The sequence below is a fragment of the Daphnia magna genome, linkage group LG9 (genome assembly GCF_020631705.1).
Source record: "Daphnia magna isolate NIES linkage group LG9, ASM2063170v1.1, whole genome shotgun sequence".
Classification (NCBI taxonomy): domain Eukaryota; kingdom Metazoa; phylum Arthropoda; class Branchiopoda; order Diplostraca; family Daphniidae; genus Daphnia; species Daphnia magna.
In genome coordinates this window covers 4,725,236-4,748,109 of record NC_059190.1, presented here as the reverse complement: position 1 = coordinate 4,748,109, position 22,874 = coordinate 4,725,236, and the positions used below count along the sequence as shown (strand labels likewise).

Genomic DNA, 22,874 nt, shown 5'->3' with positions numbered 1-22,874 from the left:
GAGCAGAATCTGGATAACCAATGGTTTAGGGACTTTAGTTGGTTAGAGCTGACAAGCAACACAGTCGTGCTGAAAGCCAAGGTATATTCATCAAACTTTTCTTTCGTGTTATGTGAATCACATTTTATATTGTATTTATACATAGGTTACAGCATCACAAACATTAAGTACAACGTACTATCCTTGAGTAGCCTGTGCTAAGGACGGCATGGTTCAATTTGCTCATTGTACATGTCCAGCAGGGTAATATTTCATCTAACTGTTTTGTTATTTTAACAGTATCATTAGTCTACATAATAGTTAACAAACAAAGAAGAGAATGAGAAATAATCTGTAAACTGACAGTTGGCTGGCACTATTTATCTAAAATTGCCAATGCTTTTTTGTTTAAGGCTGCACCAAACTGGGAGAAATACCTATCCAAGATGGCAACCTCGAACCACTCTATAGCCTTACTTACCACCGAACATATTTATTTGTATTTTTGCTAATTACTTTATTTACTTGTGAAATAAATTACTTGTAGACCTACCCGGTTCCCTATGAGCAATAATATACATGTTTAAAATTACCAATGCGTACATTTACTTAGGTCTTCCTGTACTTGCGAGCGTCAATACTTGTTAAAAGCAAAGAAATACGTGTTGCCAGTAATACTTAAGATCTAATTTTTTCATAAATAAGAACAAAACCAAAAATTACATATTTCATCATTTACTTAATTCTTTGTTTACCTAGGAGCAACTTTTTTTGCACCAAAAATTAAAAAATTTATTTTTCTTAATGCCAAATTTACATGTGAAATTAATTACTTATCATAAGTGCAACGAACATTTTTACTAACGAATATAAATACGCAAGTACAACTTATTTTGAAAACAAAATTCAGCGAGACGAGAACTTAGCTTCCAAACTCTTGCTGAACCGAAGGGAGACTGCCTCGCCCGCTGCTTCTTCTGCTCCAGTCTGAGCCGCGCGACATCTCACGGCCATAAATGTAAACACACAAATACACGACAACTCCTCCCAAGCTGTCACGCCGTAACAAAAAAAAAACCAAAATAGATTATGAAAGCTTTTACACAAAGAGACAATAAACGCAAGCACGCTGTTTAATGGAATACGAGAGTTTACACGCATACAGAGATATGTTCGCGGCTTACACGGAGACAATTATCCTCGGCTTACGACTACGCCCGCTACGTCGCGGGGCTGGGTCGGGGGTGTGAAGTGCGGTACTACCATTGTCAACGCGAGCGTCGGCTCCATCCGTGTCCAACTTTCCATGGCCTGGACGACTCCTACGTGGCTCCATAGCTTCGAAATAGGGTCCTGCACGCGTACATTTGTGTCGATTGGTAAGAAGGCGAGGCTGCGCGATCAAAGATCGTAAAGCATCTTGGAATCAGCGGTTGCGGCTGGGTAGCGATCCCTCGCATCCATGACAGACTTCCAACACGTCGCATACGCCGAACGATGCGCCGGGACAATTGAACGAAGCTGGTGTCCAAATACCATTTGTGCGGGCAAAAGGCCGTTCTCGAGTGAGGTGTTTCTGTATTCCAGGAGTCCCTGCTGGAACTCCTCGGTTTCCAAGTCTCCGGATTGGGAAATTTGTTTGACCAGCTCTTTGATGGCCTTGACCGCCGCTTCAACATGGCCGTCACTTTGGCTGTAATTTGGTGTAAAATTGCTGACAGCGACGCCCCATCAATCCATCGCGGACCGGAAAACGCCAGCATCAAATTGGGGCCCGTTGTCGGATCGAAACCGCATTGGGATACCGAGCTCAACAAAATTTTCGATGTCAGCGTGCAACACGGTCTCTACTCGGACTCGCGCGGTCGGGTCCCTTTTCCACCTGTGAACTACCGGCCATCCGGATAGGCGGTCGGCATAAACTAGCACGTGCAGCCGGCCCGACGGGAACAGATCCGCCGACACATCTTCGAACACGTGCGTCGGCAGGGGATCGGTCATCATGGGCTCCTGCTGGTGGCTCAGTAGGATTTCTTGATGATTCCCTGTCAGTATACCATCTGTCGCGCCCGCCTGTTTGTCCGTACGATCCCCTGATGGGCCGCATGGGGTTTCTTTAGGACGCTTCTGCGGGCCATATGGGGAATCACAATGCGATTGCCAAAAAACACGATACCGTGAACCACCGATAACTGGTCTTGGATTCCCCAATAGATCACAACTGCTGCAGGCGCGTGGTCTCGACGTTCAGGAAAGCCGGACTCGATTGCTGAAACTAACGTGGAGTAATCCCCGTCCTCCGCATGGGAGAATGCTGTTACATCCATATTAGTCGCTTCGTCGTCAGGAGCAGGGTAGTTTACTGGTGCCCGGGACAGGGCATCCGGGATGGCGTGCTCCCTTCCTTTGCACCAGACGGTTGTAAAGATGTAAGGGGAAAGTCGTTTTTTCAGGCGCTGGATTTTTGGGTTTTCTACGGCATCTAGGGTGTAATTGTTTAAAATGGGAACTAGGGCTTGATGGTCCACCACTAGCGTGAACGTCGGGAGGCCCATCAAATATAACTTGCATTTCCGAATGGCCCATTCGGCCACTGTCAGTTCGAGTTCAACAATTGCATAGCGGGACTCGGTGTCCGTGCACCTGCGTGAGTTCGCATCGATTAGTCACTGCTCATCGTGTTTTTGAAAGAGGGCGTACCCCATCCCATTTTTTCGGGACGCATCCACCCGGAGAGATGTCTCCCGTGACGGGTCAAAGTGGGCTAGGATAGGGGGTACCAGCAGCGCCATCTTGACTTCCTCAAACGCCATCTCGTTGTCGGTTGTCCAGACATAGGTATATAGGTATATAGGTACGTTTTTAACAGACGTATTTGTAGGTCGACGTCCTTTTGCCATGGAATGACGAACTTTTGCCACACAAATACCATTTGTGTTGGCCAATTTTAAACAGTTAAAATCTCAATATAATCCATAGTACCATTTTCAACTAATTGCTTTAGACATTACACATTCTGGCAAAAGCCAAACATCAATTAGGGATGGTTTTAGTGAAATAATAGGAAAAATAGGAAGATTACCACTATTGTTTTTGTTGTTAACACTATAAACAACAGCAGACAACATCTACAAAGCGTTAAATTAAAATTACTTCAAAACACTTACGGTAAAAAATTTTTATTTTAAATTTAACCTGAATAATCTAGTTTATTACCTGGTGTCTAACTATTTTCTATCACTAACCACTTTAGAAATTATTCAAATAGAAAAAAGTATCCCATAAGATACCCCGTTAAAAAAGGGTGTGGTTTTCCTAAGATAGCGGATAGAGACATTGCCGGACTACAGGAATCCTGCTATCCGCATTCTGCAAGAGGTCTATTCCTATTCGTTTATACTTCTTATTGGTATTCGTTTACAAAACAAATCAAGTTTTTCCTTATTCGACAGAACACTGACTGTCATTATCTGGATCTGAAGTCTGTTTAGCATAATTATCAAATTGTTGACATTCAGTAAATATATTCACAGTACAATATTTTTTATATAGTTTGCTATGAAACGGAACACATTTTTTTGTAGAAAAAAATATTATGTATACATAAAATTCTGCAGTGTTCTATCGAATAAAACTTTCGAATAAAATTTCGAATAGAATAACGCAAAAAATCAAATATTTATTCGTTATTCGTCAAATAAAAATTTGACTTATTCGCATTCGTTATTCTTATTCGTTGTAACTCCAAATTGTATAATTTCGAATACAATTTCCAATAAGTAATTTTTATTTTTGTTCGACAAAATATCTCATTTTGATTGCTGTTTAGTAGAAATATTTTCTATTTTTAATGGCATAAATTAAATTTTTTTCGATATTTCAGAGTCATAGACCCCTAGTTGCTCCACTATAGGTATTTTCCCTCTCAGAAAAAGGGTACCCTTTTGTGGGGAATCGGGGAAGCCTAGACGTTTTCCACCCGACGAGAGCGCCTCTTGCGAGTATATTGGTATTCACTCCACGCAGAGACTCATTTGTAGGGATCTTGGCACAAGTAATTTTTTTCACAAGTAAATGAAGTAATTAGCACAAATACAAATAAATATGTTCGGTGGTAAGTAAGGCTTTAGGAATTAAAGCTAACAAGTATATTTAGTCGTAAGTATTAATAATCATATTTAAATCAATATTATTTATAATTTTTGCAATAAGTAATAAGTGCCTTAAGTATTTAGCAGCTACGCACTTGTATATATGTTCCCAAGTAATTTGTTAGTGAATCCCATGATTAACTACCCAAACTTGACAATCTAACAGTTGGGGCCTTTATTTGTTTTGTTTACTTATGTTAATTGTTTTTTCTGTTGTTTTTTTATCCGTGCAATTCAATGCCCTTTACCCTTATAATTTTGTTTTCACATTTTAGATGGTCTATTGGTATACTTTCATTTAAATTAATGTTAATTGTTAATGGACGCCTACGGGGTGTAACCAGTTCCACAACCCGATTAAATTGTTTCGTACCCTGTTTGCACCCGTTTCTTGTATTATGTTGGATTTTACTATTTTTATTGATTTCCCTTCACTTGCTCACACTTTTTCGAGTTTGGGCAAGGTTAATCGTTTACATTGGGTATTTTGAACTGAAGGGAACCACTTGATAAGTACGTACCTGAGTTTTAAACGCTCGGTCATTTTTTAGGTTGGTAGGTCGTCATGGTTTAACGTGTATCGAGTATTCCCTTTGTCCCAGTGCACGAAATTCAAATAGCATCGTAAAAACATTAGTCCAAAATAAATAAATTTTACAGAAATGGATAGCCCTCATCATGGAGTATCCATTTCTGTAAAATTTTTGCTTAAAAAAAATACTTACTTAAGCAATAAAACCGATTGGATATACTTTGCCGGTGTGGTTTGACGGGTCGTGAAATTAAATTAATTACAATCAGTAAATTATAAATTTAAAGAAATAGCAGGTATGGCTAAATCTTGACAAGGTCTACCCATTTATGCAAAATTATTGCTTTAAAAATAGTTACTCGAGTAGTACACCGATTCACAATTTTGTGTGTAGGTCGGTGCGGTTCGAAGGGGAATCGGGGAATCCCCATCTCCCTGAAATACATAAAATTTTAATAATTTTATACGGATAAACGATAAGTCTAAAACAAATAAATTTTATAGAAATTGATAGCCCTTGTCAAGAGCTATCCACTGTCCATTTATGTACAATAAATAAATAAATATTCATAAATTAAAAAATTTCAGACAAGATATTTTTTGGAGTTTTTGCGCTTCATAGTTGTACTTGACCCAGTAGACAATTGTAAAAAAAAACATTTTTTTTTTCAAAATTTTTTGTCAATAAATATTTTTTCCTAAATTTTGATTTCGACTTATAGTTTGTCCCCCAAAAATGACGGGTTGGTTTTAACACATGACTATTAAATACTAATTTATGCCTCAAACTCACGCTTTCTCCTGTAAATCTTACGGCCAAAAACTATATTTCTTCTCACTCTTCCGTGACTCATCCTAGCGGAGGGTTACCCCTTAACCTCCCTAATATTCGACTTAAATGAGTTGAAAAAACTGTGAACTCGAGTCAGGGGTGCCTTTTGCACGGAGTCTTCTTTCCTATTGTTTTCTTTATTCGCGTCATGGGCGCACCTTTTCCATATAAAAAGCCCGTGACTTTCCTCTTATAGACAGTTCCATTCGGTCTCCCGACGAGTTCCTTTTTAGTTTCCTTTCCAATTCCATCCCGGTTCCCTTCTGAGATGTGTGACCTTCCTTCTTGGGAAACTTTGCCTACCCCAGAGTCATCATTGGAGATAGGAACATCCGTTGTTGGTGAAGCTCAAAATTTTAAAATCCTATTTTAAGAGACCGCTTGGTCAAAGAAGCTGACAGTGAGAATGAATCAGTTGAAACTGCAAGAGATTCAGACTTGGATCCAGATACCGAGGTTTTTTTTGAGAGATGCAAATCCTGTTGTTCTGGTCGGCGGACAACAATTTGTAGTGCTATCGAGGCATATTGAGCAGCCGCAAAGACAAGGTATGGAAGCTTTTAGAAAATTTATTAGCTCGCAAATCTTCCGAAAAAGTTCGGAAGAAGATGCGCATCAATGGATGGAGTGCGTTGAAGAACATTCTACCCACAACAGAAGGGGTGATATTGGAAAAAGAAATTATTTTGAAAATAATTTTGATGACGCCGCCAGGAGCTGGCTCCTGTGTAAGGCGCCCGAACGAATTGATGTTAAATCCCAAACTGGCGGAAGAAATGCGATTGTAGCGCCTCTTCCTTGGCCGAAGGCAGTCGATTTTTTAAGAAAGAAAAATACTAGACTATCCAGGAAATACAAGAAACATTTGAACAAGTAAGCGCAACCGGAAGGAGATGAGTCACCCGCTCCTTAGAGAACGCTGCGATTCTCGTAAAGAATTTATCAGGAGAAGTCCGCTTTGAGGAAGATACGGAGATATCCTACGTAGTCCGGAAGGGAAGTCATTCGTGCGACGGTATAAAATGCTGCCCCAAATCTGCGTTAGATGAGTTTTCATCGGGTGAGCTCCCGGAGCTGGGCTCCGTTAGGGGAGTTCCTGGTTTCCCTAGAGGTCTTCAGACGCTTCTCCGACTTTGTTTAAGTAAACTATTGTTTAGATTTAAGTCATCACTTGTTGTATTCATTTGTGCTCGATCAAATACAAACTCGTGTGACAATATCTAGCAAAAATTCGACTTAGAATTTACTGACATTTTGACAGGCCATCTACTATACATATGGATGTATAATGCATATGCCGACATGCCCCATGTTGTCAGGTAATACTTGCCACAACCCAGGGTGTATTCAAACAGCAATATTTATTACTTATTTGTAATTGATTAAATAAATCCATTGCTACCATTCAATAGAGGACAAAAATTTCAAATATTTTCATGTTTTTAGAAAAATTTTCTGCATACCAAGTAAAGATGTAATTGATAAATACCAATCCCGCAACTATTGTGAATTTGACGCAAAAAATTTCGTTACTTTCTATTTAATAAACTATTTGCGATAAAGCTTTACAATTTTACGCAAATGTGCGCATGATAAACACCTTTGACCATAAATTATTTCAATAAAATGTCTTGGACACAATTCTAAATTAAGAATTGTCTACTTACACTTCTGCCAATAACTAGCCACACTCTCACCTAATCGCGTCTCACCAAAATCAGCATCCATGAACGGTTCTTCGGCGCAAATTATTCGAATTGACAAACCGAGAACAGGAAACGGGTGACGTTCCAGTAGGGGAGAGCGGGGTCATACAGGACAAAAACTTTGTTTGGTCTGTAATTCAGTGTGTAACAATGTTATGCTGAAATAAATTAGATTAGTGTAAAGAGCGTTGTTTATTAGGGAATTTTTTCATCACTATACGTTATATAGTTTACGAGTTATTGAATTTCGGAAAATAGGAGTAAAATTGTTGTTGAGGAAAAATGTGGGGGTAAAACTGGACAGAGGGGGTCCCATACTGGACACAGTTAATTGAACTAAAAGTTTCTTGTGATTAATGTTTAAAAAAATTTCCCTAAATACTTCATCAATAGAACATCTATTATAGCGTAGATTAAATTTCAAAAAAATCAATTAACATGAAGAAAATTTACGAATGAAGTTGGGGGGGGGGAGGACTGGACAATTTCGATACCAGATGGAGAAGTGGGAGGGGCATCTTAGATATTGCGTGATCGATTCTTGATCGACTGTTAGTGAATCAAATTTTTCGAAGCAGACAACACTTTTGGACCACGATTCAAACGTAATGGCGAGTCGTGAAGAATATCGTCAACTTAGGCTCCGCCCATAAAAAATCGATGTCGTCCGATTGTATCGTGTCCAGTATCACCCCCAATGAGGGTCTATTTTTAATTCATTAACAACTCTTAAACCGTAATCCGTAAAAATTTTTTTATACCGGCTCTGTATAAGTAAATAAATTAACTAGCTTCTTTAACTATTACATAATTTTTTTACCAGTAATACCGTGGGCAATACCAAAAAATGTGCTGTAAAGAAAAATGAAAAGATAGCGCTATTTTTTTCTTTCCTCTATAACTCGTGTATTTTAAAGCATTTCACGATGATTTTTTTTTTCACATATAGAAATTGACATTGACAACATCCCAGTACTCCCCCCCAGTTCATCATCACCAAGAACTGTAACTGCTACTGTCCTGTTTGGTACCTGTCCTGTATGACCCCGCTCTCCCCAATTTCTGGAACGTGCTGGGCAAACCCAGCTCGTGACTTAAGGCTCGTACTTGAACTTTAGGGAAGTCTGTTGGGAAAAATTGCGAAAAGACTAAAGATCTTACTGGAATGCCATAACGAAGGAAACACTGTTCTACTACACTGCCGTGAAGGCACAAATGACGAACCATTTCGGAATCGTTATGATTCCGAGATCGTTATGATGAGTCTTTATGGCACCAATGCACGAAGAAGCAATATGCAAAGTGGACCCAATTAAATCCCGTCTCAAAGTACAGTATCCTGCACAAAAATCCGAACATAAATTTAATTTTTTAAAGCCACCTATTGGCAGGGTAACGGTTTTTTGTTTTTTTTCTTTAAGGGGGAGGGTAGACGGGGAAATGGACACGACAGGGCAGGGTTGGGTAAGTCTAGACCTTTTTTTAATGCCTTATTGTATTACGCTTCAAGGCAAGTAACAGGTCGGGACAATTTTGCAACAACCCACCAGGGCGGTGTGTTTTTTTGAATACTTTACTTTGATTCCCGTAATACCAACAACCCTCAAACGAGGATTTATTACACTAGCCTTTTTCGCCCAATTGTTAAGTGATTTTCAAACCATGATCTACAATAATAAGTGAAGCCAACAAACACAAGTTCTTGCAAACATCAGTAAACGACTTTTTTGCGATTATTATCTTTTACGCGTTAAGTTTGGGAGTTCGCATCATACAACTAGAAGATTTGTATGTAGAATACCTCTAAAACGCCAGAATTTAGCAGTTGGTTTGGATTTATCATGGCTTGCAGTTACTTTGACATCTCTTATAATTTGATTCTACGTGATCTGTTATAACCAAATTTGAACACTGGCCTAGAATAAAATAATAGATTTCCGGTTACTGATGAATTCCCTGAATAGAACGAAAGAAAGAATATTGAACGGAACGAAAATATAAATTTACAGTTGAACACAGTAATCACAAAAATCCAGTTTGTTCTCACGTTTGACTTAAGGAATTTTTTAAATGTCGAAAAAAAAAGGAATAGCAATGTTATGTTCCATTTATTACAAAAATGAATTGTTTGATGGGGAAACGAGTATTTTCCTTGAATTCAGCGTTTAATATAACCATATGGGAAAATTCATAGATATGAAGTGAACTTAAAAAATATGGAGAAAAAGGCCCACCTATTTTTCAGAAAAAGTGGTCCTTATTAGTAAGGTCCTTTTTCGATGGGTCCTTATTGCCGGTCCTCTTTTCATCAGGTCCTTTTTCGTTGGGTCCTTTTTCTCCGGCTATGCATCCTATTTTGATGGTGAAAATTAAATAATATAAATGGGACTTTCTATTTAATACTATCACTGATAGAAAATAATAAAAACCAAAATAAAACGTCATCATTACTTTTTAATGTCATAGTCGTTCTACACAAAGCTTGGAGTTTCGTGCACTGGGGTAAATTTAATTGGGAAGCCGCTAACCATCCATTATATTGAGCGGATGCGATAGCTCGTTCGTGTTTCGCTTTTCGGGAGGCCATCAGTAGGCCTCCCGCCATATAGTAATATTTGAATTAGTCTTGCTAATTCCTTCTCGTGATCGGTGAGTTGATCGCGAATATACTGTATATTAGCTGGTATGTTGAAAATTTCAGCGTTAGGTGGCGGTGGTGTCGTTGTTGATGCTGAAGGAGAATTTTCCTTTATCTCTCCTGTCAAAATGTATAATTTTAGTTGACCAACGACATCGTAAGCTGATGTACGGTTCGTACAATTGTGTTGAAGTGGAAGACAAGGAGGTCGAAGAGTTAAGTGGAAATCTAGTTGATTGTCATCATCCTGTAGGCGGAATGACTTTGTTCCTTCCATCTGTCTTGTTAGTGTACCGACACCAGATTCAACAAGTCGATTGATTGGTGCCGTATGATGTGTGTAGGTAGTGTCCCATACCAATGTTAAATGATTATGTGACAAGTTACCTGCCGTCGCGGAAGCCGAGGGGGCGCCAACTCAAAAAAGTCGAACAAAAAAGACAAAGAAAGTGAAGGTTGGGTGACAAAAGAAATTTTTTGGGGGGAGAGGGCAAAAATGGAAATAGCAAACGGGTAAAGTGACAAAGAAAGAGGGAAGGTAATTTTTTTTCTACAAAAAAGAGGAAAAGAAATTTACTTTGGGTTAAAAGTTTTTTTCTTTGGTGAAAATGTTAAAAACATAATGAAGCCAAAGGCGATTTCGATCCTAGCGCCACCGCGCGCCACATTCAAAATTAACTAGTTACATTTTTTTTCACACCTGTCGATGTTTTGCGCGTATGCAATTCTAATCATGGATAAAATACAGTGCCCTTTTCAGCTTTTACGGCGATATGATGTAAACATATCTCCCAGAATAGTGTCGTTATTAAAAGAAGTTGATGTCAATAGTCTAAGATCTATTTCTCAACTTGATTCACCAGACAAATTAGTTGGATTACAAGAAGCCATTCGGGAATCGGTGAGTGAGCCAGGGCGTTTTAAAAACGAAGAAGAAAAGCTTGTGTTGTTAGGTGATAAATTTGCGAGTGCTCCATCAACATTCAAATTCTCTTTTGGTGAGAAACTAATGCTGAACGATGCCATTAATATGGAAAAACAAATTTTACTTGAGTACTCTAAACAGTACACCTTTCTTCGCCAGCCAGAAAAGCGTAAGACCTCGGCCAACACTACTGGTTCGCTTATAAAGAGACCCCGTTTTGACTATGTGCGTTCGGCCGGTGAGAAATCGGCAGTTTCGGATGAGGTAGAGTGTGTTGCTTCAGCCTCAACTACAACGACTCAAGATACTGCTACTACAGCCTCAACCTCGGCCTCAACTATAAATGAAACTGAGAACTCTGCCGCTCTCGTTCCCCTAACTAGGAAAGGTAAAACCCTCCATGATTACCTCATGAAATGGTTCATGAACACGAAGCTTATTGCTGAGAAACAAATAGCATTTGTTATGGGTGACTGTGAAGTGATATCTGAAAATAACACAATCAAGTGTTTAAAATGCAACTTGATCATAAAAAGTCATGTTGATGAAAACGGAGGGTGGAAGATAAGCCTCTTTTGCAGTCATCTTCAGAGATGTCATAAAATTACCCCGGAGCCACAAGAAACAATACCGAGTCAACGTTGCGCAGATTCAACACGCAAAGTCACAGCAAGTCCCGTGTCGACAATCAGCGAAAAACATAACACTCTAGAGATACTGAAAGAAAATTTTTAAAGGCCGGGAACGATAATGCAGCAGCTCTCGTTCCCGGCTTTCCAATGTTGCTCCAGTGGATTTATCAAGAATGCATTTTGAATAAGGAAAAAAGAGTCGAGGACGACGCTTCACAAATGAAGCGTTAATACGCTTTTGTATAAATTTTTATTGTATGGCAGGTAAACATTCTTACGAAGTTTTCTATACTAATATGGCCGGCGCCATACCGTGCCTCAGTACAGTGAAATCAAAACTCTATCAATATGATGGATCAGTGCCGGAAGGTGTCATTAATGTGAAATATCTTAAGGATTTTCTTATTCAAAACAATCTGCCTTTCATCGTTTCCCTTAGTGAAGACTGCTCCGCAATTGTAGCGAAAAGGGAATATGATACCGCATCTAATTCCGTAATGGGTGTAAGTTTACCGATGGAAGCCAATGGACTAAGGAATCAAAAACTTGCAGTAGTCACAGATGTCAAGTCCATTGTTGATGTGTTTGAACGTTTTCCCCGAGCTACGTTGATGCTTGTCGTTATGGCACAACCTCTAGTGGATGGCATTCCGCCAATCCGCATTCTCTACTTTTGTACCGACAACAAATTCACGGCGGAAGACGTCACCGCTCGAATGCATACCATTATTACCGCATTGGCAGCGGAGGGGATTCTTGCTTTAGTGTGTTCCGCCGACGGTGATGCTCGCGAAGTAAAGTTTATGCGTGAGACGGAAGAACTTGGACTTCCCGTCCCTAAAAGTATACAGTGACTAAATTTTTCAACATATTGAAAGCAGCATGTTAATTTATTCATTTACCTTTGTTATTTTAATAGGCATTCCTGTTGGCCAGGAAATGCTATATACCCTCAAACAGAAATATTTTTATTTCGCGGCCCTCAGAATTCCATGTGGAATATCAGTCCAAGATCCCGTACATTTAGGTAAAACAAAGCAATTTTTATAGTTAATATAGTGAGAAATGACAAATGCCTACATTTTCAGTTGCGAAGGAACGCATGAGATTGCTCCGGTCAGAAAAATTTTTAGCTATCGGTAATTTCATTGCCTCTCCAGTGCACCTACAGACAGTGATGAATCAATACGATAAAAGTCGTCATCTGTTAAAGCCAGAAGATCTGAATGCCCACGACAAAATGAACTATGGGTCCGCCGAGCGGCTCTGTCAGCCTCATATATCTCAACTGCTTGAAAATGTGGAAGGTATTGGCTACTTGTAATGAAATATGGTTATATTAAAAATTTATAAACGATATGGGTTTGTTCATGGGAATTTCAGGTTCGGAAGCCACACAGTTTTATCTTAGGCTGATGTACTATTCCTCTTCGAGTTATTTGGACAAAGCATTGTCTCCAATTGACCGAGTGTATCGCATTTGGTACGTGGCATTCAGTTTACGACTGTGGCGCTATTGGATCACCTGCGATAAAGCATACACTCTGGCTGCTAATTTCATGACGCTAAACGTATATCTCTGTGTGGAGTTCAACGCTCACGCTTTGGTACTCATGATACTGGCGCTCCAAGACAAGCCAGAATCTTTCAAACCGTGGCTTTGTACAAGCCAGCCATGTGAAAGCTATTTTCGGGGTGGCCGCTCCTGTACGGCGAATTATTCAACAATGATCAACTTTACTGCTCGCGATTTTTTAAAATGCCGATGCCGCAAAATAGATGCTACCATTCGCCTGACAGCAGAGGGAGTGAAGGATGGCTTGTCATATCCTCGTTTCGAGCGCCCCTTTGATCAGCCACCAAACACGAAGGTGTGGGACATGCCATCCATGGAAGAAATGGACATCAAAATACGTTTAGCTCTCACAGACGCCGAAGAAGACTTGAAAAAATTAGGTCAGATATTTGCGATCACTATAAGCCCTCCTGTTTCAATATCTTTTTCTTGTATCAAATAGGTTTGCGTGTATCTGGCAAAAACAAGTACTGCTTCAGCAAGCAGTTAGCTGAGCAGCTTTTCAGAATGAAAAGGAAAAAAAAACAGGAAACTCTTGCGACGAGGACAACTCCGACCTGCTAGACGAGAGCGATGAATCGCATTACGAAGTCAGCCCAGACCAAATTGTCACTGTTTTCAACCGAGAGTCTTCGGAAGATGTCTCGGAAGATGTCCTGAGAGTAGACGCGGATAATGACGAGTTTGATGCCCTTTCCGCTGTCATGAACGGAACATTTCGGGATATTTCTAAGACTCATCCTGTTCATAGCAATATTGAAAACACTGCTTTTGCAACTATTGCCCGGTCTGATGGCCACATACAGGTTGTTTCAAAACAAACAATTTGTTGGTTTCTTGAGGGAATTGTGTGGAAAAATAGTCGCGACCGCAAATGGAGATTTAAAGGCTGCCCGTCTGGTTTTTTTGAAAAACAAAAGAAGATTACAACTGTGGAAAAAATGACTCTTAAAAAGGGCCATTGGGCAGTTTTTATTACAATTGATGGAAAGGATTATCTGCTCGGGCAGGTTCTAGCTTTAGTTACAGTTGATGGCAAAATCAACAACTATATCAGTGAGTGGAGGGGGATGAAAAAATTGAAATTCGTGCTTTATGTCAGTGGTATGACATGGAGAGGGAAAACGGAAAGTTTACGGGTAAATTAAATAGAACATTTATGTTCAGTAATGGTTATTATTCATGCAAATACTACATCTGTACTTGTCCCGTCCCTAAAGTGATGCAATTTGATGATGGTCATTGTCTAATGTTGGATCAAACAGCCGTTAGTCAGCTGTCCCGATTTTGTAAATTTCAGTAATAAACTGTTCTGACAACCCCGCTTTTATTCCGCCTCCGGCTAAACAAAAAGACAAAAAGTTTTTTTTTTTTTACCAAAAAGTTGAAAAAGTTAAAAACATAGAGAAAAGACAAAAACCTTGGTCAAAAGAAAAAAACCTTGGTAAAAAGAAAACAACTTTGTCAACTTTTGGTGAATGGCGCAAAAAGCTAGAGAACAACAAAAACCTTAGGCCTAAAAAGAAAATCTTTTTTTTTACTTTTTTGAGTTGGCGCCCCCTCGGCGGAAGCTGTGCCAATAGGTGTCTGGAAATTAGTGTCTTCACTTTGTTGATAAAGTTGCACTTTTTCAAGGACGCAGTTAATAATTTCTGCTGTTACTGTACTCATCCAATATTTCAAAGGTGTTGGTTCACGATCAAATACATATTTATTATCTGAAGCTTTCATCTCATTTCCGTTGCACTTTTTATGGTTAATCATGTCGTTGCACTCCGAAGGTGTCGTATCAATGGAAATTTTGTCCGGCACAATCACTACTTGGCCGAAAAAACTCACAGTAATGTGTTTAATGTTTTTCCATTTTGCGCAAATATATCCCGGAAAATGGGCTGCTGCCCGTTCTTCACTGTAAACGCAAAATATGCTGAACTTTCTCTTGTTCATACATATCTGCATTAATTTTTGAACAAAGATAAACAACATCATAACAATAAGTCATGACGGGTTCACCAGGGCCTTGCCTTCGGGCACGAAGCTGCGAATCTAGTTCCATTTCGTAGTTTTGATGACGAAATGCCCTCAAAACTCGATCACTAAGAGCGGGAAAAGTGTCAGGTCGTGGATTCAAACTAGAAAACCACCTCTCAGCAACTCCTTCCAAACATAGGGGCAACTGTCGTAGTTGCTGATTCCCATCCCACAAATTAAAATCGCTAACCCGTTGGAATTGACGCAACCATTCAACTACATCTTCATGAGGCTCTCCACGAAAGATCGGTGGATCACGCGCTCGCAAGCGAGGAGCCTGTTCATTTACGACTACAGCAACCGGAGGACCCTCTTGACCTAACCGACGAGCCATTATTCAGAAAGAAAAAATCAAAATAAAATATTCGTTAAAGAATCACAACAAGAAGCCTCTATCACAAGTCAAGTGAAAAAGGGACTGTAAAATCAAAAATCGGTAAGGCAAACCCCACCCAGCCCACAACAAAATCTTACCCACTAGGAGGGGAACCCAAATATCGGGACCAATACTTTTATAAGCTGTGTATTACATCACCGTCCGACGGAGGCTATGACCCTCACCTAAATTTAAAAGGTAATTGGATAGGGGACGCAACTTGCGAGCTCTCGGGTCTTGGCTAAAAAGTGATATCCAACCACTAAAATGATATCGGGTAGCAATCCAATTAAAGACCCGAAAGCAATCAAATCTTCGAGTCAAATCTAGAACGAAATCGATTCATCCACAATTCGGTAACAAAATTCCACAATCCATTCAAAATTTCCTACATGAAAAAAAAAAAAAAGAAACAGATTAACCAGTCTACACACAACGTTGAAACGATACTTGACCATGAGCGTCACCAGAGGAAAAAAGATGGCGGCAATGGAGAAAAATAAAAAATGGTGATGACGCTAACACGAAATGAAAAGAAAACGTTTTGGTTCACTAACACCAATCGACACTGTGTTCTCACAAAATTAAAATTCACTTTGAAAAATTCATCATCAACAAGTGTAGCCATTACCCTGCATCTCCACCAAATTGTCACGGGTAGAATTCAAATATGGCAATAAACACTTGTTGATGCTTACAGCCCAAAGCCAAAGTTACATAAATGTTGGCCTCACGACACAAGGCGCAAACATATAGGTCCCTTTCACCATTGGACTACTGTAAAACTCGCTAAACTACTTCCAATGGTGCCCTAGTGGACTAAAACACAGATAGTTTAACCGAAAACGCTAATAAACACAAACCAAGAAGCATGAGATGTTTACCAGACAACGTACAGACGCGAACTGACTAGCTCTAGATTAATAAGACCACGCTAGAAAAAGCCATCTAGCGGTCACATATAGAAAGCAATAGGAAAAAACATACACATTAAAATGACATTCGTTACAATATTATAATTTTGTTTTAGCATAAAGAGAAACAACATTTCAACAATTAATTAGTATTATTGGAAAGAGGGGAAGTTAAACATTATTATGGAAAAGAGAGAATTTAAAAATAAACATTCATTTGGCAAGGGGAATAGAAAAGAAACGTTAAAAAATGTACGACGAGAAAAAGAATTTAAGGATCATATGCGAAGTTGAGAATTTTCTAAGTCCAACACATGAAAAAGGGGTATGCACAGAAACAGAGGGGGGGAAGTGGTGTGAAATACTAGCAAGTGTGTAGGTGGCCTTGAAACATTCCTCAGTCCAAGTTCCACATTTTAGCGGCTTACTTACGAAAAGGGGAGCAAAAGAAACGGTAAAACTAAGTGCACGGGTGTGTAGGGGATGCTATAGCGTTGGTGCTGACGTTTGGGCGTGGCACATTAAAGTGACATTATTGAAATACCGAATCTATGGAAAGTTTTCTATAACTTTACTTTATGATTTTGACCTCATTACTGATTGGTTTTACAAATCATTCTTTTGGTTTTACGGAGTCGTTTTGATTGTTTGTAAAGTGAAAGATAAGCGAAAAAAATGAAGAAAGGAAAAGAAGTGAAAGAAGAGTATAGGAGGCGGAATAGGAGAAGAATTCTGGACTAAAGGATTGCTACGGTAATGCTAATATAATTTCCCTGTTATTTTATGCGTATTAGTACTTTTACTCGTGGTTTAAAACTCGACCGCTAGATGACGTTGTTCTAGTATACTTCCAAATAACTTGATGAACTTAGTTAAGTAAGGTTTTTATTTATCTAACGGGGAGGTTTTTATTTTACGATAAGTAAAAAGTTAGTTTGTCAGAGCTTGAATGAAATGCTTGAATATACAAATAGCTTGTATCTCACTCAAAGATATTTGGTTAGCAAGCTCGCTTGCGATGAGTGGGTACTCGGGTTCAAATCCCGGGGGAAGTTTGTAATAAGGGAACAAATGTGCATCGGCACCTATGTACGGAAGGTGGGTTACGATGTTAAATCGTGGCCTTTCCACCCCCTTCTTGTATATTGTGGCCTCGCGCTCCTCTCAGTAGTCAATTTCGTTGGCCGTGTAACTCTTGGGGTGGCAAGAGTTGGTCATTGGAATTAACCACTGACGATGGAGATTTAATTCTTTCGGCTAGAGGAGAGTCTGGCGCTGGACTCAATCCGTGTGCGAACGGCTTTTGCATTTTTTTTTTAATTTTTAAAGTAATTTTTCCGCAATGTAATTATATTTAATTCCAATTCCAATTGAATTAAAAAAAAATTCTTTCTTTTTTTTTTGTTAAAATACTTAATCTATTTGGAGACTAATCTTATTGTTACTTCTGCCATTTTATTTATTTGAAAACACTACTGAGGCTACAACGCTTTTGACGAGAGGGGGAAAAGAAGACAGGATAGAAAAGTGATAGGCGAATAACGAAATATAGCAAAATTTTAAGAGACTGGAAAGAGAGAAATAGAGGAAAGAATTTGTTTCTCATCGATTGTCTTCAAATACGTAATTGACGTGTTACATTCTTTTTAGACAAAGCTGTCCGGTTGGGATTGCAATTGGTAATGAGTGGTGGTTATGATGTGATGGATACTTTTCGGGACTTATATGTGGGATTTCTTCTTGTTATTGGACTCCATCTCGATAACGCAGAGGCTTTTGTCGATTGCGTTGCGGGCGTCTGGCAACATGAAGTTGTTCTGGTTTCTCAGCTGACACATCTTCTTTGGGCTCTGATGATGGACGTTCATCTGCCTTAACCTCAGCGCGTGCGGAGTCATCTTCGTTAATTGCGTCATTCTGAATTGATGTTGTTTCGTCGTCGGACTCGTCTGTGTTAGATGTATTATTTTCCGACGAAGGTCGATCTACGTTGACGACGTCATCTTGTTGTTGTGAACAATTTGCATCTGCAAATTGATCACTTGTTTGTGCGGTGTCGTTTTCGGGGCTGTCACTTGCCATTATTTCTTCGTGATCTTGATTTTCCATGGCAATGTCATATTCTTGAGTTTGAGTCGCAATTGACTTACGAAATCGGTTTTCAAAATCAGAGAGGTTCTCAATTGGGGGACAAAGTTCTGTTTTCCACAGCATTGTCTCGTACAGTGGTTTTAAACGATTTACATGCGTACGTTGACATTTATAAGAATTATCAGCTATATCTACAGTATTATTATTATAAACTTTTACTACTCTATAAGGGCTTTTATATTTTGATGTAAATTTTCTACTATCTCAATCCTTAACTACACTAATATCTAATAAGACTCTATCGCCTACAACATATTTCTTCTCTTTTGTTCGCTTGTTATATTGTTCGCGTTGACGATTCCGCGCTTTCTCGGTTTCTTCGCGAACTCGTTGGAAGCTATAACGCAAGCGATCAGTTAAATTTCCTACGTAATCAGAAGCAGATTTAAAGGTTGAAGGGGAAGCATCTAGAAATTCATTTACAGGAATATTGGGATCTCTACCGTGCACTAAATAATAAGGGGTTTCAAGTGTCGAAGAATGCGTAGAACTACGGTATGCAAATAAAACATAATCTAACATATCTTCCCAGTTGGAATGCTCTCCATCTTTTAATTCTTTTCGTAACATTGATGTCAATGTACGATTAAATCTTTCTGTTTCCTCATTGCTAGCTGGGTTGTATGCTGTCGTCAATCTTTGGTAAATTTTTAATTTTTTACAAAAGTATCGGAATAATTTCGAAGTGAAATTGGTTCCTCGATCAGAAACAATAGCTTTAGGCATTCCATGCCTCACAATAACTGTTTATTAAACACATTTCGCTGTCGTGTGAGCAGTTTGATCTTTTAACGCAACTGCTTCCACCCAGCGACTAAAATAATCCGTTATTACTAATATATAACGGTTACCATTTGGGGAAATCGGAGTGATAGGACCTAAAAAGTCCATTCCTATTACTTGAAACGGAGCTTTCGCAATTTCATGTGGGTGCAAAAGTGCTCTATATGTTGAAAAAGTGTTGGCCATGCAGATTTTACAAGCCTGGCAATATTCTTTAATATCAGCTCTCATAGTCGGCCAATAGTAATGATTTTTCACTTTCAAGTAAGTTTTATAAAAAGCTAAATGTCCTCCCATCGGTGCATCATGTAATTCTTTTAGCACAAGATGACGGAGTGACAAAGGCAAAACTAATTGGTGATTTAATTCGTTCCACTTGCTATTTTTAGAAGGCAATTCATGGCGATAAACTGTACCTTCTAGAATTTCAAAGTATTCAATTTCTTTCACCCAATCGGGCTTAGAGTGGCAAAATTTTTCATCGAGTTCGCCTTTTTCTAAATAATTTTTAATTGCAACACAAAGATCGTCTTCCATTTGCTTTTCGCAAATGAATTTGATATTGGTTGACGCTGGCTGAATACTAGCAATTTTTAAGTGAGACAAACAGTCAGCATTTTGATGAATACGACCCGGCCTATATTTTAATTCATAATTGGTCGCTGCTAAAAGTATAGCCCATCTTCCTGATCTTCCATGGTTATCTTTTTGGTTTTTCAACCATTGCAAAGGTCTATGGTCACCAATAATTTCGAACGGTTTATCTAAAAGATAATGCCTAAAATGTTTAATTGCATCAATTACGGCCAATGCTTCCTTTTCTGTCGTTCCATATTTCGATTCAGCTTTTGTCAGTTGTCGACTTGAATATGCAATTGGATGTTCATGACCATCCTGCATTTGAGAAAGTACAGATCCTATTCCATAATCGCATGCATCAGTAAAGAGTAAAAATTTTTCATTGAAATTGGGGTAAGCAAGAAAATTGCAAGAAAATAGGGCGTTACTAGAAAATTGCGCAATTTCTCAAAAGCAAGTTGTTCCTCAGTTCCCCAAGAAAAAGGTTTTCTACTAAGATTTTTATGAGTTAATCTAGTCAGTGGTTTAGCAATTGATCAAAAATTTTTAATAAATCGTCTGTAATATCCAGCAAGTCCAAGAAATGACCGAACTTCGTCAACAGATGTGGGTGTTTTATAGTTCACTATCCTATCAATTTATCCAGGGTCGGGTTATATACCGTCTGTTGAAATAACATGACCGAGATAGTTTACCGATTGTTTTATAAACTGGCATTTCTTAAGCTTTAATTTTAAATTAGCAGCCTTTAATAAGTCAAAAATTTCACGAATATCACGTAAGTGATCTTCGAAAGAGTCCGAAAAGATGATGACATCATCCAAGTAAAATAATGCTTTTTTTCCTAAAACGTTTTTCAGTACATAATTCATTAGTCTTTGAAAAGTAGCCGGTGCATTGCACAGACCAAATGCCATTCTTTTTAATTCATACAGGTTGTTTTCTACTACAAATGCAGTTTTTTCAATTGCTGAGTTATCTACTTGAATTTGCCAATAGCCAGAAGCTAAATCAAGAGTTGTGAAAAATTTCTTTCCGAATAATTTGTCTAAAGTTTCATCAATTCGTGGCATTGGAAAAGAATCCTTTTTTGTAATACTATTTAATTTTCTATAATCGACGCAAAATCTAACTTCGCCTTTCTTTTTCTCTACTGATACCACGGGTGAAGCCCATGGTGAATGTGAATATCGGATTACATCCGCCTCAAGCATTTCTTGCACTTTGTCCTCTAATAATTTTCTTTGATTGTTCGTTACTCTATATGGGCGTTGTCGAAGGGGGCCTCGTCCTTGTGTATCAATTGTGTGTTTAATGAGATTAGTATTCCCTAATTCTGAATCTTTTGAAGCGAACAAGTCGTGAAAGTCATTTAATAATTTAGAGAGCGGTACTTGAAATTCCGGGTCGACATCCGAAATTACAACAGGCTCAAATTTCTCGTTAGGTTTGTGGTTTGATATGTTTAAAGCAATTTTTCGTATTACTTGACGAATTATTTCAATTACTCCTAACTTAGTGTTTCTTGGTATGTTTACTTCAGTGAATGAATGATTTTCGACCATAATATTATACATTCCATCTCCCAATACTTTTCCAATGAATTTTTTGATATATAATCCTGCCGGCAAATTTTCTTCTGGGGTAAATATAAATGCTGTTTGAGGGGGGACATACGGAAATGAACCTTTCATTTGCGCTGCAATTACCAGCGACGTCTGACGAAATAGTGTCGTCTTTTTTACCGTTGTAATTGCCATGTCTGGTACCCTAGAGATAGCTAAAGGGCCCTGCTCATCTCTTGCTAAATGAATGCTCTTGGCTTCTCCATCAAGCTGAAATCCGTGTTTCTGGATTGCATCCCATCCAAGGATACAGTCTTCTGTAACACCGTTTGTAACAATAAATTCTTGTCTTAAAACTGACTCTCCGTATCGAACGGGCAATGTCACTCTTCCCAGTGTGTGTAATTTTCTCTCCCCTACATCGTATAAATCAAAATCAAGCTTACTGCAGATCACTTGACCTCTAGGGGGCAACTTATTAAATAATCTCTCGTGAATAATACTTTTAGACGCTCCTGTATCAAATAATGCTTGTAAAGGGATTTGGAAAATCTTTAATGGAATTCTTGGGGTCGATTCATTTGTAATGGTTGTTAATTTTGCGACTTGTCGGGATTTTAAAGGAGGCTCGATATCAACTGACCCGAAGCTACAGTTGATCCCTAGTGGTTTCCCTGGCGTTGAGGTGGGCCTGGAATGTTAGGTCTATTTGGTTCTCTTATCTTAGGACAATTATTAGATTTGTGACCTATTTCACGGCAAGAATAACAAATAGGGGGTTGTGCCTGTTCTAGATTCTGGCGTTGAAATTTGCGACAAGTAGATTGAGTGTGGCCACGATATCCACAAAAATTTCAAGTCATCAAAGGTTGTGAGGGCCTGTATGGGGAATCACTAGAAGGTCTTGAAAAGGACGAAGTAAAATTCCTAGGCTTATTCGGAAATCTCGAAAAGTGCTGAGTGGTGTTGTCGTTACTAACAAAACGTGAGGGAGAATAATTCCAATTCTTTTCACGATTAAAAGTGGGGTTTTGGAACGAAATTTGTTTACGAAATGGTGCGTTGGTTGTGTACGAAACGCCATCTTTTGCATCAAATTGCAGTTTTTTCACGGCCTGTGTTAGTTCATGAAAAACATTTTTAATCTCATCGCTTTTGTTTTTGGGTTCTTCCACCTGCCGATTTCCGAGATGAATGTTGGCTACTGCATTAGTCACAAGTTCTTTCTGATCAATTATGTTTTGTTTAATTTCTTTTAATTCAGCATCTTTAGATTCGTAAGACCCGTCTATTTTCCTAATAAACTCGTTCTTATCGCGGTCGGTTTCTAATGCTTCTAATCGAAGGGCATAAACACGAGTTGATGCTACAAGGTCATTGAAATCTTTAAACTCTTTATATTTCACTTTCAACTGTAATTTAGAATCCAATCCCTCAATGAATTTTTGTATCAAAATAACCGTAAATGACTTTTCACCATAGCCCATGGGATACGCACGTTTAA

The 22,874-nt window shown here is 38.7% G+C and overlaps 1 protein-coding gene and 1 pseudogene across 1 annotated transcript; both read left to right on the top strand.

Moving 5' to 3' along the window:
• Window positions 1–10,335: 10,335 nt before the first annotated feature.
• LOC123475949 lies at window positions 10,336–11,308 on the top strand (annotated as a pseudogene).
• Window positions 11,309–11,652: 344 nt separating this feature from the next.
• LOC123475842 lies at window positions 11,653–14,283 on the top strand. Its single transcript, XM_045178937.1, is given in 7 exon segments — window positions 11,653–12,238; window positions 12,315–12,422; window positions 12,484–12,702; window positions 12,779–13,351; window positions 13,414–13,438; window positions 13,567–14,033; window positions 14,036–14,283. Coding segments are annotated over 7 exon segments (2,217 nt in total). The 3' UTR covers window positions 14,275–14,283.
• The last annotated feature ends 8,591 nt before the right edge of the window (window positions 14,284–22,874 follow it).